The sequence below is a fragment of the Thermobia domestica genome, chromosome 5 (genome assembly GCF_964235325.1).
Source record: "Thermobia domestica chromosome 5, izTheDome1.hap1.1, whole genome shotgun sequence".
Classification (NCBI taxonomy): domain Eukaryota; kingdom Metazoa; phylum Arthropoda; class Insecta; order Zygentoma; family Lepismatidae; genus Thermobia; species Thermobia domestica.
This window is the reverse complement of record NC_137458.1, coordinates 86,045,480-86,059,267: the sequence shown is the minus strand read 5'-3', so window position 1 is coordinate 86,059,267 and position 13,788 is coordinate 86,045,480. Positions and strand designations below refer to the sequence as shown.

The 13,788-nt window shown below is 34.0% G+C and overlaps 1 protein-coding gene across 1 annotated transcript in view; it reads left to right on the top strand.

Annotated features, from left to right (window-relative positions):
• Positions 1 to 3,773: 3,773 nt before the first annotated feature.
• The window catches only part of LOC145685974 (cytoplasmic dynein 2 light intermediate chain 1), a 60,554-nt gene continuing 50,539 nt past the window's right edge, over positions 3,774 to 13,788 (top strand). Inside the window, exon 1 of the mRNA XM_081758770.1 lies at positions 3,774 to 3,929. Coding sequence (XP_081614896.1) covers positions 3,919 to 3,929 — 11 coding nt within the window. The 5' untranslated portion in view covers positions 3,774 to 3,918. The remainder of the gene's footprint in view (positions 3,930 to 13,788) is intronic.

Genomic DNA, 13,788 nt, shown 5'->3' with positions numbered 1-13,788 from the left:
CCAAAATAATACGTCTATAATAATAAATAGAATAGTATCAGCAGTGCCCCTCGGAATACCAAGTGTGCCCCTCCGGAACATTATTTCTGAAAGAAACACTGGACATGAGGATGTCAGAAAGAGTAATTATAAATGTCAAAGCCCATTTAACTCCGGTAAAACTACATTTTAATCAATCCTTGTGTGATTGTTTGTATATTAAAAATGATTATCCACGTATATTAACTATCCAATGATGATATATTTTAAAATAGTAACTATCTTCTCTTTCGTCTCAACAAAAAACAATAGGATATATTTTTTAGGAATTTCCAAATGTAATTGAACAGTCAGTGTATAAAACTGAATTCCTACGCAAAAGTGATATTTATTAAGAGCAGTGACAAAACAATGATTCATAATAAATTAAGGTACTAACATGGGCGGCTTTAGGATTTTAATTTTGGGTAGGCCCGCTCCCTCGCTTATGGATACATATACACATTTGTTTGTTTAATGGCCGTAGGATTTTACTTTTACAGTAGTGGTTGATGTTATTTCTTAAATAAATATCTACCATTAATATCAATAGTGGAAAATATATTTATTGTATCCTTTAGCGTATATATATTTTTTCAAAATTTCGGGGAGGTCCGTGCCTACCCGGCCTATCTGCTATTAGGAGGAGGAGTATAGTAATCTCCCACAAGAAATATGATTGATGCTTTTATTTCATATTCTTATCACTTTGAGGAAAAGCTTTGAAGAATACGGAATGAAAATAAATGGAAGGAAAACTAAGGCTATGGTAATTGTCACGAGGGAAACCGCAGCAACTATTAAAATTCGAAGGGAAATAGTAGAACAAATAAATATTTTTTGGTATATAAGTAGTATTATAAGGAAAGATACCGCACGAAGTGTGAACCGATTATGATGCATTGCATATGTACGCCTAACATGTCACTCAAGTTTCATTTTCTTAAAGTAATAAAATACAAATATACCTGTTCTGACTATTGTTCTCAGTTCTGCCAACGTTAACGTGACAGAAAAGGGAAGAGATCTCTGATTGGAAATTCCTAAAATTACAATTTTTTCTAAATGATGCTAGCAGTGTTCTCTTGCACCGAAGGGAGAAATAAAGGGGATTGGTTATTTTTTTATTAGTTTAGTTGTTTTGATATCTTGTTTTCGAACACTATATTAAAGTATATTAAAAATGTTTTTAATAAAAATAATTCTGTTTTTAGTATTTAAAAAGTCTGATAATTAAGGTCAATATGTATGTTAAATATTTATTCATCTATGCGTCTGAGCTCCCTTCCACAAGGCTCTCAGGCCCCTTGGGCCATCGCCGATTGCAGACAAGCCGAATTAGCCAGACTACAGTCGGCGAGAACTATCTTGGCAGTGACGTCAACGCTCCCAGTTGCTCCCAGATGGCACACTGAAAGCTTTGCACGTCACGTCATAACTACAGTTTAAAACAATGCTGGTAGCGAACTAGAGAGAGTTTAGATAAAAATGTATTTGAATAATACTAGCATATATATATATATATATATATATATATATATATATATATATATATATATATATATATATATATATATATATATATATATATATATATGCATTGTTACGACAAAGAAAGAAAAATAAGATTAGATCCTATATTTATGTCGTCAAACGACAATATCTTTCCTTTCAAAAAGCAGTTTTCTATTTCCAATAGATTTTTTTTTTTAAACCTAAATCCTAACTTGTGCAGTATTTGTTGTAATGCCCACTCAGAACCTTTGAAGTCAATGCTTTTCTTAAGTTCGCACAATAATTTAAGGTGGCGACAATGCTTTCAGCATAGAAATTGTGAATTGTTCTACGAACTACTACTTCATCGAAAGAATCTAAATTTGTTTTTTTTTTTTTTCTGTGTATTTGGCTTTGCTTTACAGGGTGTTACGACGGGTTGTCAAGACTTTACTCCTTCTCTTTCACAATTCGCCACACGGATCTCTCACTGACACATGTTGCTCGGGAGGTTTCATGAACACTGTCAGATTTATTATTGTTTGCTGCAAGAAGAGTTGTAAACATTAAAAACAATGTCTCCTGCAACGGCTTACCTTTCTTTAAGGTACTATCACCCATTCTTATACACAAAATTTCGAGAACGAGAATAAAACAAAGGATTGACAACTTTCACCAGTCAGCACAGACTGTACAGCCCTACACAAAGAAAACACGCGCTTTTCAGTTCATTTCATTTCGCTTTTGTTTTTTAATTTGTTTGTGTGCTTTTCCTGGAAGTGCTGTTCTTATGTCCTATTGGCTACATTCACTAACCCCCACACTCCGCGACAAGGAAACACGTTCATATCATCCTCTAACTCAAGGACCGTGATAGGTAAAGATATGGAGGTTTCTTTAAAATAAACTTTGGACTTCCCTTCCAATTTCGTTCACTGCATATTTGTGTCTATCTTCAATAGAACGAAAGTTTGTAGCATGTTGAAATCTGAGTGTTGGTAGAACAGACTAAACATAAATGGCTATCATTTAAAATTATTTTCCACATACTTATAATATAAAATTCAAATAAAAAATAACCATATTCTTCATGAAAGTTATATAAATATAAAAGCCAAAAAGTGTAGCATTTATGTCTCCTCGAACTCCAGTTATCGTTATACAAAGATGAGAAGTATTTTTATCAAAAACGAATCTCCCATTTCGGTTATTTCCTTTCGCTTTCCTGTTGTAGAGAACGGAGCGTGCTTTTAAGTTGGTATTTGTGTTCGCGCATTTTCTCTTTCCTGGGATTGGACGTAGAATTAAACGAAGCGTCTGCTTGAACCAGTGGGATGGCATTTGAGCAAGAGCAAAGTCTACGTCACTGCCAGGATAATTCTCGGGCACTGTAGCATTGCTCACCATTATGTTCACCAAGCCGCTCAGATACATATTTTTTCATAACATCTTTCTCAAGGGCGGGGTTAAACCTCAAACACTATATATATAACTTCTGGAGATATAAAGGTTTGTTACAGTTTATCAGAGATATACAGTTATAGTCTCACAAGACATCAATGATATTTTGAGATTTTTACAAATACGTTGGCCCAAGCAAATCTTAGTCAGGCAACTCTCTAAGGGACCAGAATCAGCGGCTATGTCCACTAGCATTCTGGCAATCAGTTATTTATATCAGAGAACGAAAAACAAACTCTAAAGTTAGACAACAGCGGATAATGCTTAACGAAAAATTATAAAACGAAATATGTATTTATGGTTAGGAAATCCAATAAGTTTGGGAGTGATCGCCATAGTGTTCTCCTCGTGAAGAGGAAGGCGGCTCAGTGCGTCTCTTTCACATTTCTCCTTTCACAATCACTCGTGCGTAACTTCTTTTTTTAACACTTTTCTTTTTTCATTGACCACTTCTTACTTTCTCCAATTTTTTGCCCAAATCGTCTGGGTATTTCGTCCTCTTTCGCTGTCTGAATTCCTTTCCTGAATTTGACCTGTTCCAAAGTTTGTCGTTTCTTTCCCGATTATTTCAGTTACTTTTCTCTTTTCCCAATTGTCTCTTTCCTCTTTTTATAATTAATAGTTTAAAACAATTTTATTTCCATCAACTTTACTTAGACAAGGCTAATTCGTTCACGTGAATGGACCCTATTTACACACTACAATTTAAAACAATTCTAATTTGAAAATAATTTTAGTGAAGCAGTCGACTTGGCCCTACGGCTGCGACGTGAATAATATAATGCATAAAAATATTTAATTTCAATGACAATTGAATGACGAAAAGCGACAGGCGAATAGTTTTCAAACAAATTCAACAGGGAAGTGATTTACAGCTTTGCTTTATAAATGGCAGTGATTCATAGATTATTAATTTTTTGCTAATCTAACGTACACTATATCATCATGCCTTCCGGGTAAGTGGTTGTTTGGATTTATTTTGGTATAGTGTTAATTTTTAGTGCAAGGTAGATATTCTCAATACATCTTGTATAATTGAGTACCCAATTCATTTACCTCATGCGTGCAGGTTTACTTTTGGCGCACCACCCAAAAAATTGTTGAAAAATGTAAGGGCTATGTTTAGTTGAAGGTGTCCAGAAGTACAGAAAAAATAGGAGATTTACAGGAGAAATGAGGGAATATGAATAACAATTGTGGAATCGTAACAAAACCTAAGATAAATAGAAATGAGCGAAATTTTATATATATATATATATATATATATATATATATATATATATATATATATATATATTTTCGAAAATAAGACTGGAAACCCTTTAACTAAACATAGGCCAAATATAACTCTGGTTATAGTTCAGGAGCCGTACTTCCCATTTAGGGAAGGACGAGAAACGCCATACTTTCAGGAATTATACATTGACAATCTAGGATGTTAAAAAGTAGGTAATAGACTGAGTTCTTGCCCTTGTACTTAGGGTGTTTAGATAGTGCAACAGTAAGATGTATCCTCGTGCATGGGAGATGAGAAGTAGCTGTTCTTAACTATTACCATAACTCTTTCACTAATTTCCTACTTATTGTGTTCTAAAAGACTGCGATGGACATTAAAATATCTTATTTGGCATAGATAAAATTCAAGACGGTCACGAGAAGTATTTGTTAAAAAATTACATTTCCTTTACCACTTGTGTATAATACGACTTCAAAATGTGTAGCATAAAAGCTAGTGCGGCAAGTCTTTACTTTGACTCAAACTGTGACTTTAATCGGTTCTTATAGGTTTAATCACTTCCTGGAATTGTTTCTGCGCGAGGGTGTCCAAAGGGAACGGGCGCGTCAGCGATGGTGGGTATATGTATAAGTGAGAGTAGTGGGGAGAGAGATGTTTTGGCCACGATTCGAGTTTCAATACCATTTGTCATTGGTTTCATGCGATAGTCTTTCCAACCTTAGAATAAAGTAGACGTAAACAAGGGAAAAAGTATTACTCCATGGCTCACACGTGCTTCGCCATCGAGTGACATCAATAGCAAGATTGTCTGCTAGCTTACTCTCGTCGCATAATTTCCAAAATGTAAGACTGCGGTTTGTTGGTAAATAAGTAACGTACTGACTACTACTTTGTTGGAAATATGTATTTTCTTAAATCGTTACCGGTATATAAACGACTTAGCTTCTATATCGTCCTCTTTTGTGTTTTGTAACACAAGAGGAAAATGGATTATTGTCACTTATCGTCGCAATGAAACTCTGAATTTAGAATTTCAAAAAAGCGGATTCGGCACGCAAAAGCGTGCGCATGCGCAGTAAATACTATATGTCAAAGTACGGTGAGGTTGTAGTAAAGCTACATCTGCTGTTAAACATTATATATATTGCGTTTATTCACAAAATGTAGGATAAATTCAGATATCTTTACTTGAAATTATTATTTTAGTAGGGACCTATGCAGTAAGGTAAGAGTGCAGTGAGACCAACAGCTAATAACTGGTCATTGACCCACTGGCAGGAATTGAAAACACCCGTTTTATATATATATATATATATATATATATATATATATATATATATATATATATATATATATATATATATATTTCAGTGTTTTTGGGGTAAAAGTGTTAAAATATTACTTATATTTCAAGATTATCATTGTTACAACTTGCAACAATTTTCTGCTCGCTGCTGTTTTGAAAAAAAAAATGTCGCCATTGTGAAATTTTACATTGTATCGCCGAGAAAATCTATACAGCAAATTTAGAACGTCTCGTCCTTCTTCCCTCAAAATTTCAACTTAAAAGTGCGAAAACTGCACCCTGAAACATAGATAACCGCTATTTTGAAAAATGACCGCCATTTTGAAATTTTACGTTGGATCGGCGCAAAATTTACACAGCTGATCTAGTGTTTCGTGCTTCTGTTCTGAAAATTTCAACTTAAAAGACTGAAAATTGCGCTTTGTAGCGTGGATATTCGATATTTGTTTTTAAAAGATATCGGCCATTTTGAAATTTTACGTTAATATGCCGCCAAAATCTATACAGGAAATTTAGTGTGTCTCGTGCTTGTGCCTTGAAAATTTAAACTTAAAATACCGAAAGTGGCCCCCTGTAGTATGTGTGGTACAGGCAGACGAACGAACAAAAGTAGATCGAATCATTCCAGGACCCTCAGTGACGTTTGCCAAATATCAATACTAAATATATTAATTTAAAACCAAGATATAATTCATGTCATAAAATAAATGTTTCAATATGTCTTATACGACATAGATATTTTCCAGAGTATTACAAATGTTTTCTCGAAGTTCACTTCCGATACTTTGTGCGTCCAATTGCAGGAATTTCCCGAGAACTTGTTGCAAGACGGTTCTTTCCAGAAAATTAATTTAGAACAATTAACAAAGATATAATTCATATTTTATAAAGTAAGTGTTTCAGAATGTCTTAAATGAAATTAAATACCTTCCGGCATAAAATAATAATTTTATTGTTGAAGTATTCACTTCCGATGCTTTGTGCATTCAATTGCGGGAATTTCCCGAGCACTTCTTTTTCACGACAGGTTTTTCCCGAAAACGCAACTTTCTTTACTGTACATCGAAACTTCTACTAGTAGGGAATTTTGAATTCAGCACTTGAAATAGTAAGCATTACGTAGTCTTCGGAACTCCGAGCATTAAGCTTCTTAAATTTAACAAGAAGATTTACACTATTGCTGGTGTTGATTCTACAGAATGCTTATTTGAAGAGTAGTAACAAATAAGCGAACTAAACTGTTGTTGGAAAACCAAATTTTACTGAAGAATACTTGTGTTACCATTAAAGATAATAAAAATAATACTAATAGTTTTACTATTGCACTACATATTTACTTGTAATACCGGCACTTATGGCCTTAAACCCATCAAACGTATGAAGGATAATGTCCCTCGGCGTCGCCTAGTCAGTGAGCACACTATTCATAGAAAGTATTTTCTAAAATATAAAATTGCATATTTTACTTCAAATAGGCTATAAGCATAATCCATACATTAATTTGTTCTATAATTATCTCAAGCTTTTTTATTTTTATTATTATTATTATTATTATTATTATTATTATTATTATTATTTATTCATTCAGAACTTTATAAAAGTTTTATGTTGAATACTGTTGTATACCTTAACGTGAAAGCATCTAATTCGTCCAAGGAAAGTCCAAAATCTGATAAGATCACTTTCAATGTGATCACCTTAGTTGTGCCAATAATATACTAACAAAAAGCTCAAAAGCCCAAGTGGGTTTTAAGTTTTTTTCAGGTGAGTCCAACCTCGGGCTGAGCCCACTTGGGCAAACTCTGCCCACTGGTAGTCAGGTCGGTTTGTTTACATCTGCTTTTTTCTAAGGCTGGAAGGAAATTAGTAACGCTTCGCTTGTAAACATAAAATACAGCTTCTGTACAGAAATACTGTGCAGAAATACACTGCCGGTGGAAAATATAATCTAATAAAGTAATTTTTCATATGAACTCATTTTATCTGTCGTAAAGCGCTTGTAATGATTTTACACTAGTAATCCTACACTTGTAAACGTAAAATATAGCTGTATTGTTTTGTATTTAATTGTCACCTGGAAAAAACTGTTCATTTCATTTCATTTCATTTATTTGCCTGTTTCATTAGCTTACAAAGCATGAGAAATTCTCATGTAAGCATTACAGTTGTCAGAAAGAAAGAAAAAAAAACATACAATATTGTCAAGTACCAGAAGTATACATCATGCAATCTTTCTAAAAATACAAAACCACATAATTAGGTAACTGTTTCTACCACACCAGGCATGTACTCACGGGTAAGTATCTGTTTCCAACTCTTCAGTTAATGAGTCATTTAAATATTCTTTAATTGTGTAATAGCACTTTTCACTGAGTAGATTATATAAAGTCTTACCAAGAATGGAAACATTGGTCATATTTTTCAAGTACAAAGGAAGTTTATTATACAATCTGACACAATTCATGTACACGGTTTTGCTTATATTAGCATATTTTTGATGCATCACAAATATGTCACTACCTTGTCTTGTATTATGGCTATGAACATTTTTATTAAAGATAAAAAGATGCTTGTTTTTCACAGTAAAAAGAATAGATTTATAGATGTATAAACTGGGGAGTGTTAAAATTTTTGCTTCTATGAAAACCTTTTTACATGACGATTTTGTGGGTAACCCAAAAATTATTCTAATCGCTTTCTTTTGCAATCGGAAAGTGCTTAAACTATTTTCAGCAGATCCCCAGTGTATTATGCCGAAGTTAATTAATGAATTAAACTTGGCGTAGTAAAAGCTAAGAAGTGCTTCTCTCGATACAGTACCTTGAAGTTTGTATAAGGCAAAACACACGCTACTTAGTTTCTTGTTTAAAGTGGAGATATGAGCAGACCATGAAAGATCATCACTTATGATTACACCTAAAAGCTTTGTTATGCAAGAATATTGGAGTAAGTTAGAAGATATTTTTATTCTAGGTGATATACGCGGTTTTCCTGGAAAATGAAAATGTAAGAGGATCGATTTATCATGATTTATAATTAACCTATTCGCTGTTATCCATTTTACTAATTTGTCCGTAAAAATGTCAGATTTCCTCTCAACTTCTTCTATTGATTTTCCTGATATTATCATACTGATGTCATCAGCATATAGAATACATTTCGCTGGATGCATAAATTCTAACAAGTCATTTATATATATCAGGAAGAGAATAGGACCCAAAATGGAACCTTGAGGAACACCTCTGACTACAGTTGATAAAGACGAACAAGTTGTTTGAAACCCATCTGCAGCTAATTTTGATATTTGTACCGCTTGTTGCCTACTGGATAAATAAGAGAGAAACCAGTTGTGAGCTACTCCTCTAATACCATAAGCATACAACTTGCTTAAAAGAATAGCATGATCAATTGTATCAAAAGCTTTGGATAAGTCGATGAATAGGCCAACAACATATTTACTGTTTTTTAATTCAAGAGCTATATTGGACATGTAATCAAACAAGGCTGTTTCAATACTTTTCTTATTTTGGAAGCCATGTTGTGATGGTGATAGTAAGTTACATGACTTCAAAAAATTGCAGAGTCGTGACTTCATCACATATTCAAAAATTTTTGAAAACGTGGAAAGAATGGAGACTGGGCGATAATTTCTTACATCATGCATACTCCCCTTTTTATGGAGAGGAATTACTTTTGCCACTTTTAACACTGATGGAAAACATCCTTTCTCAAGAGATAGGTTAACTAAATAACAGAGATGATTTACAATGAAAGGAAAACAAAATTTAATAACAGTCACTGGAACTTCATCAAAACCTGAAGATCCCGAATTAGACATCTTACTCAATATTTTCCGTAACTCCTCTACTGTTGCTGGAATTAAAAAGATCGTATGTGAATGCATTTGAAATTTCATCGAGTCGTCATAACTCGCTTGTATGGGGTCAGGTAATGGTACACTATCTAGAAAATAATCATTGAAGACATCTGCAATCCGCTTAGGTTCTTTAATAATTTCGTCCCCAACTTTAACATACTCAAAGTCGCTCTTTTTGTTGTTTGTTCTACCATTTAAGATTTTCCACATAGTTTTAGCTTTATTAGTAGAATTAAGTATTGTGGAGCTATTTGATAGTAATTTAGCTGTTTTAATTACTCTTCTGTATATTTTCCTGTACTTAAAAATATAATTTCGAAAGCTGTGAGGAAGTGATGTATTTATTTTGAGTAATCTATTATATCTAAATAGGTTACTTTTAGAAATTTTAATGCCTTTAGTTAACCACGATTTAGTGGACGACGTCCGGATTTTACGAGTAACTTTTGGAAACGCCATATTGAAGTAATGTAAGAAAGTTTCAAAGAAGTATTTAAACTTATATTCAGTGTTAGACGTATTATATATGCCATTCCAAGGCTCGTGAGAAAGCAAGAAATTTAGATATTCCATATTATGAGTGGAGAAAATTCTCTTTGTAACTGTGTATACTTTAGACTTAAGAACAGTGGTATCGTTTAAAGTGATTTTTAAAATAATCGCATCATGATCAGAGAAACCGGGATCAAATACTTCAAGGTTATAGGCAAATTGATTTTTACTAATTATGAACTGATCTAGCGCACTTTTATTATGACGTGTCGGTACATCCACTAGCGCTTGGAGATTGTACACATTCAGTAGATCTCGTAGATCGGATTTCTTTTTTGCTTCCACTATCCAATTTACATTAATATCCCCACAGATGATCATTTTTTCAAAGTCTTTTCGTATGAAGTCCAAAAGACTTTCGAGTTTCTTTAAGAAAACAGTAAATATGCCGGATGGCGACCTATAAATGCATATAATACAAATGTTAACACTTGGTAATTTAATGGCTACAGCTTCAAAGTCAAATTCACAGGTAAATTTTGTAATATCTATTTCAGAAGCTTTTAAACTGTTGTGAACAAAGATGCATACACCTCCACGTTCGTGTGAAACACGAGAGAATTTAGTGATAAGATTAAAGTTTTCAAAATTGACCTCCTTAATAAGTGTATCATTTAGCCAGTGTTCACCAAGACAAATAACCTTACATTCTTTCAAATCATCAGCTAAAAGTACATCAAAGTATTCGAGTTTATTCTGGATCCCTTGTACATTCTGATGAAAAATACTTATTGTATTAGCTATCTTGGATTCGAATTTTCCATCTGGTGTGCTAAAAAAGTTACATTTTTTACGTTATTTTGTCCGGCTGCAAACGATACTGTATTATCATTGCTAAGACCTGTACGGGGGAAAGTAAGAGGAATGGGATCCCTGTTCCTGTTCTGAGCCTTAATCATATTACTTAAATTTTCACATACATGACGCTTTCCTAGATTATTCAAATGTAAACCATGATGGGTGTGAAATTCTCGTGGAAGACTACTTACATCTAATAACTGTACATTTTTAAATCGACTACAAACTTTACTAATGATGCTATTTGTTTTATGTACTTCTGAGTTAACACAAGAACTCTTCAATAGATCATGCCGGTGTGGCAGATTAACTACTATTACATTTGTATGAGTAAGAGTGCTGAGTGTAGTCTTCAAAACACGGACAGCATCTTCAGACTCATTTTTTGACACATCATTAGTGCCTCCTATAAGTACAACAGTATCAGTATCTGAGAATGATTTCTGGTCCACACATGAATTTACAACGTTATTTAGTTTTGCACCAGGCTTAACAATACCTACTACGTTCATATCATCACACTCCTGCATTAATCTGGAAGCAAGACCACGACCGTGACTATCTCCTACAATGAACACCTTCCCTTGCACTTTTTTTACCCGATTTACTGAAATTGAGTTTCCATTTTCAACACCAAAACATGACTTACTGTTTGAATCCTGTGACGGAAATCTTGGGCGATCCTGCTGGTTTAAACGATCTACACGTCGCACTTGAATAGGCCTATTTCCTAGGCTAACTTGCTTTACACTATCACACTGGCCACTTAACTCACTGAATCTGTTTTTTGTTTCAATATTATAATCGTATTGTAGACCTGATACTTTATTACCCAGTAGTTTACCCTTAGTATTTGGGTTGCACACAGTGTCGTGTCTCTCTGCAGCTTTGACACTCCATTGGCAATTTGCTCTTGCACTTGCGTTGTGGATAGGGCTACAAATGATTTTCGGAGGGCTAGAATTTCCACTATATTGTGATTTCCAACTGGAAAAAGATGGTATCTTCGCGCTGTTATTAGGTTCACTAGTAGCATTTGGGACTTCGGCCGTAATTCTTACGATGTCGCTCCAGGTCTTTCTATTTTGCCTTGTACTTAACGATTCTTGGCCCAATTGTTGAAATTTATCTTGGCGTTGTAGTTGCTGGATATCTTGCGCTAAGAGTTCGACAACTTTACGTAATGAATGTAGTTCCTCAAGAAGATTTGAAACAGACTCAGCTGAAATTGATACCTCACTAAGTTGATTGTCATTTGTTTTTTCACAGCTACTACACGACATGCAAGACCAGCTTAAAATATTGGAATTTTTGTCAACTGCACTGCACTTGCCAAAATGAAAGAACTCCTTGCATATTTCACACTTTATGCCGTTTTTCAATACTCTTTTACATTTACCACATTTAGTATTAACTGTAAAATTACCTGACATATGGGACCCATTTATACTGTCCAACACACTGTCCGCCATGTTAAGGTTGCTAAATATCGTATCCCGATAATGCAAAACTTCGTCTTTCGTTGTTAAAAGATCCCAATCTGTATCACCCATTATTATGGAATGCTGGTAATTGGGTTAATGTTTTGCAATAACGTCAACAAAGTTTTTGAAAGATGTACGGCGGGGAGGGGGGACGATACACAAAACTCAAAAGCAATGTCTGGTGACCTACAGTGACTTCGAGTATAATATATTCTGAACTACTGTTATATACACCAGCTGACTGAGACAGGAGTTTGACCTGGAAGTTGTCTCGTAAATATATTTCCACACCCCGGCAGCGTTTACCCTTTCTATTGTTTGCAAAGGAATGGAAACCTGATAAATTAACGAGGTTGTTCGAGAGGGAATCCTGTAGCCAAGACTCAGAAATAAGTACTGCATGAACATGTTTAAAAGAGGATACAATGCTTTCAATTTCCACGAAATTTGAAAGAAGGCTTTCCTTGTAAATGTGTCTTTTCATGCAAATTTTACCTGTTAATCCTCCAAAATGGGCTGCACCAAAGCTACACCAGTACCATATCATGTAAGTTTTCATGTTAGAGAGAGAGATGTGGTAATGTCTCACAGAAACTAGGTACAGATCAAGAATAGAGCTACTAGTATAAAATCATCATATACAACCTGCCTTATGAAACAAGTCGACTTTTACTATCTTTAAGGATAGTATGTTAGGCTATGTTTTAGTTGAAGGGGTTCAAATTACGTAAAAAGATGTACAGGAGAAATGAGGGCCTATGTTAGTTAATTGTGAAAGTCTTGGACCCAGTATAAGTTATTATCTTCTCATATATAAAAATATGTTGCCAGTGCTCAAAGCTAAACAGTATTCAATCTCCAGTCATTGTCTTCAAATAAATGGCTGGCTACCTTGTATTAGGAATTACATTTTTTAACATAACTGCCAAAATGGACCTAAAGTAAAAATTATAAGTTTCGAGTAATTTTCTATACCGAATATCTATTTTAATTTAATAAGGAAAAAGTAGAGATGCAAGGGCTCGGAAGAAAACCGGCTTTTTTGGAAAAAAACTCGGTTTTTTCTGCTTTGCTTTTTTGCTTGGGAAATTTTGGGCTTTTTTCAAAATTCTGCTTTAAATCGATAAAGCAGACTTTGTTTCGCTTCTCTATAACACAGAAAGTCATTTAATTAGTGGTTGATGGCGATAAGAATATAAAACTTCGAAAGTAAACCATGAATTTCGAAAAGATATTTTAAACAATTTTACTTCAACATTTTTACATTATGAATTCCAAAGGATTAACCAATGTATATAATAAACATATTTTAACCTCCTATATACAAAAGTAAGCAGAGTTGGCAAGAACCATCGTTGTTTCTGAAAATGCCAAAAACCCGTTTTGGGGGGGCAGTTTAAACCAGGCTTTTTTGGGGTTTAAACCAGGTTTTTTGATTTAGATATTTTGCTTTATGTATTTGTATTACATATTCACAGAAATAAGTTCGTTTCGCCTTGGTGTTATTATTCAACAACGGGGTTATGCTGGAAGAGGTCCCATAAGCTTAAAGAAGTCCGGT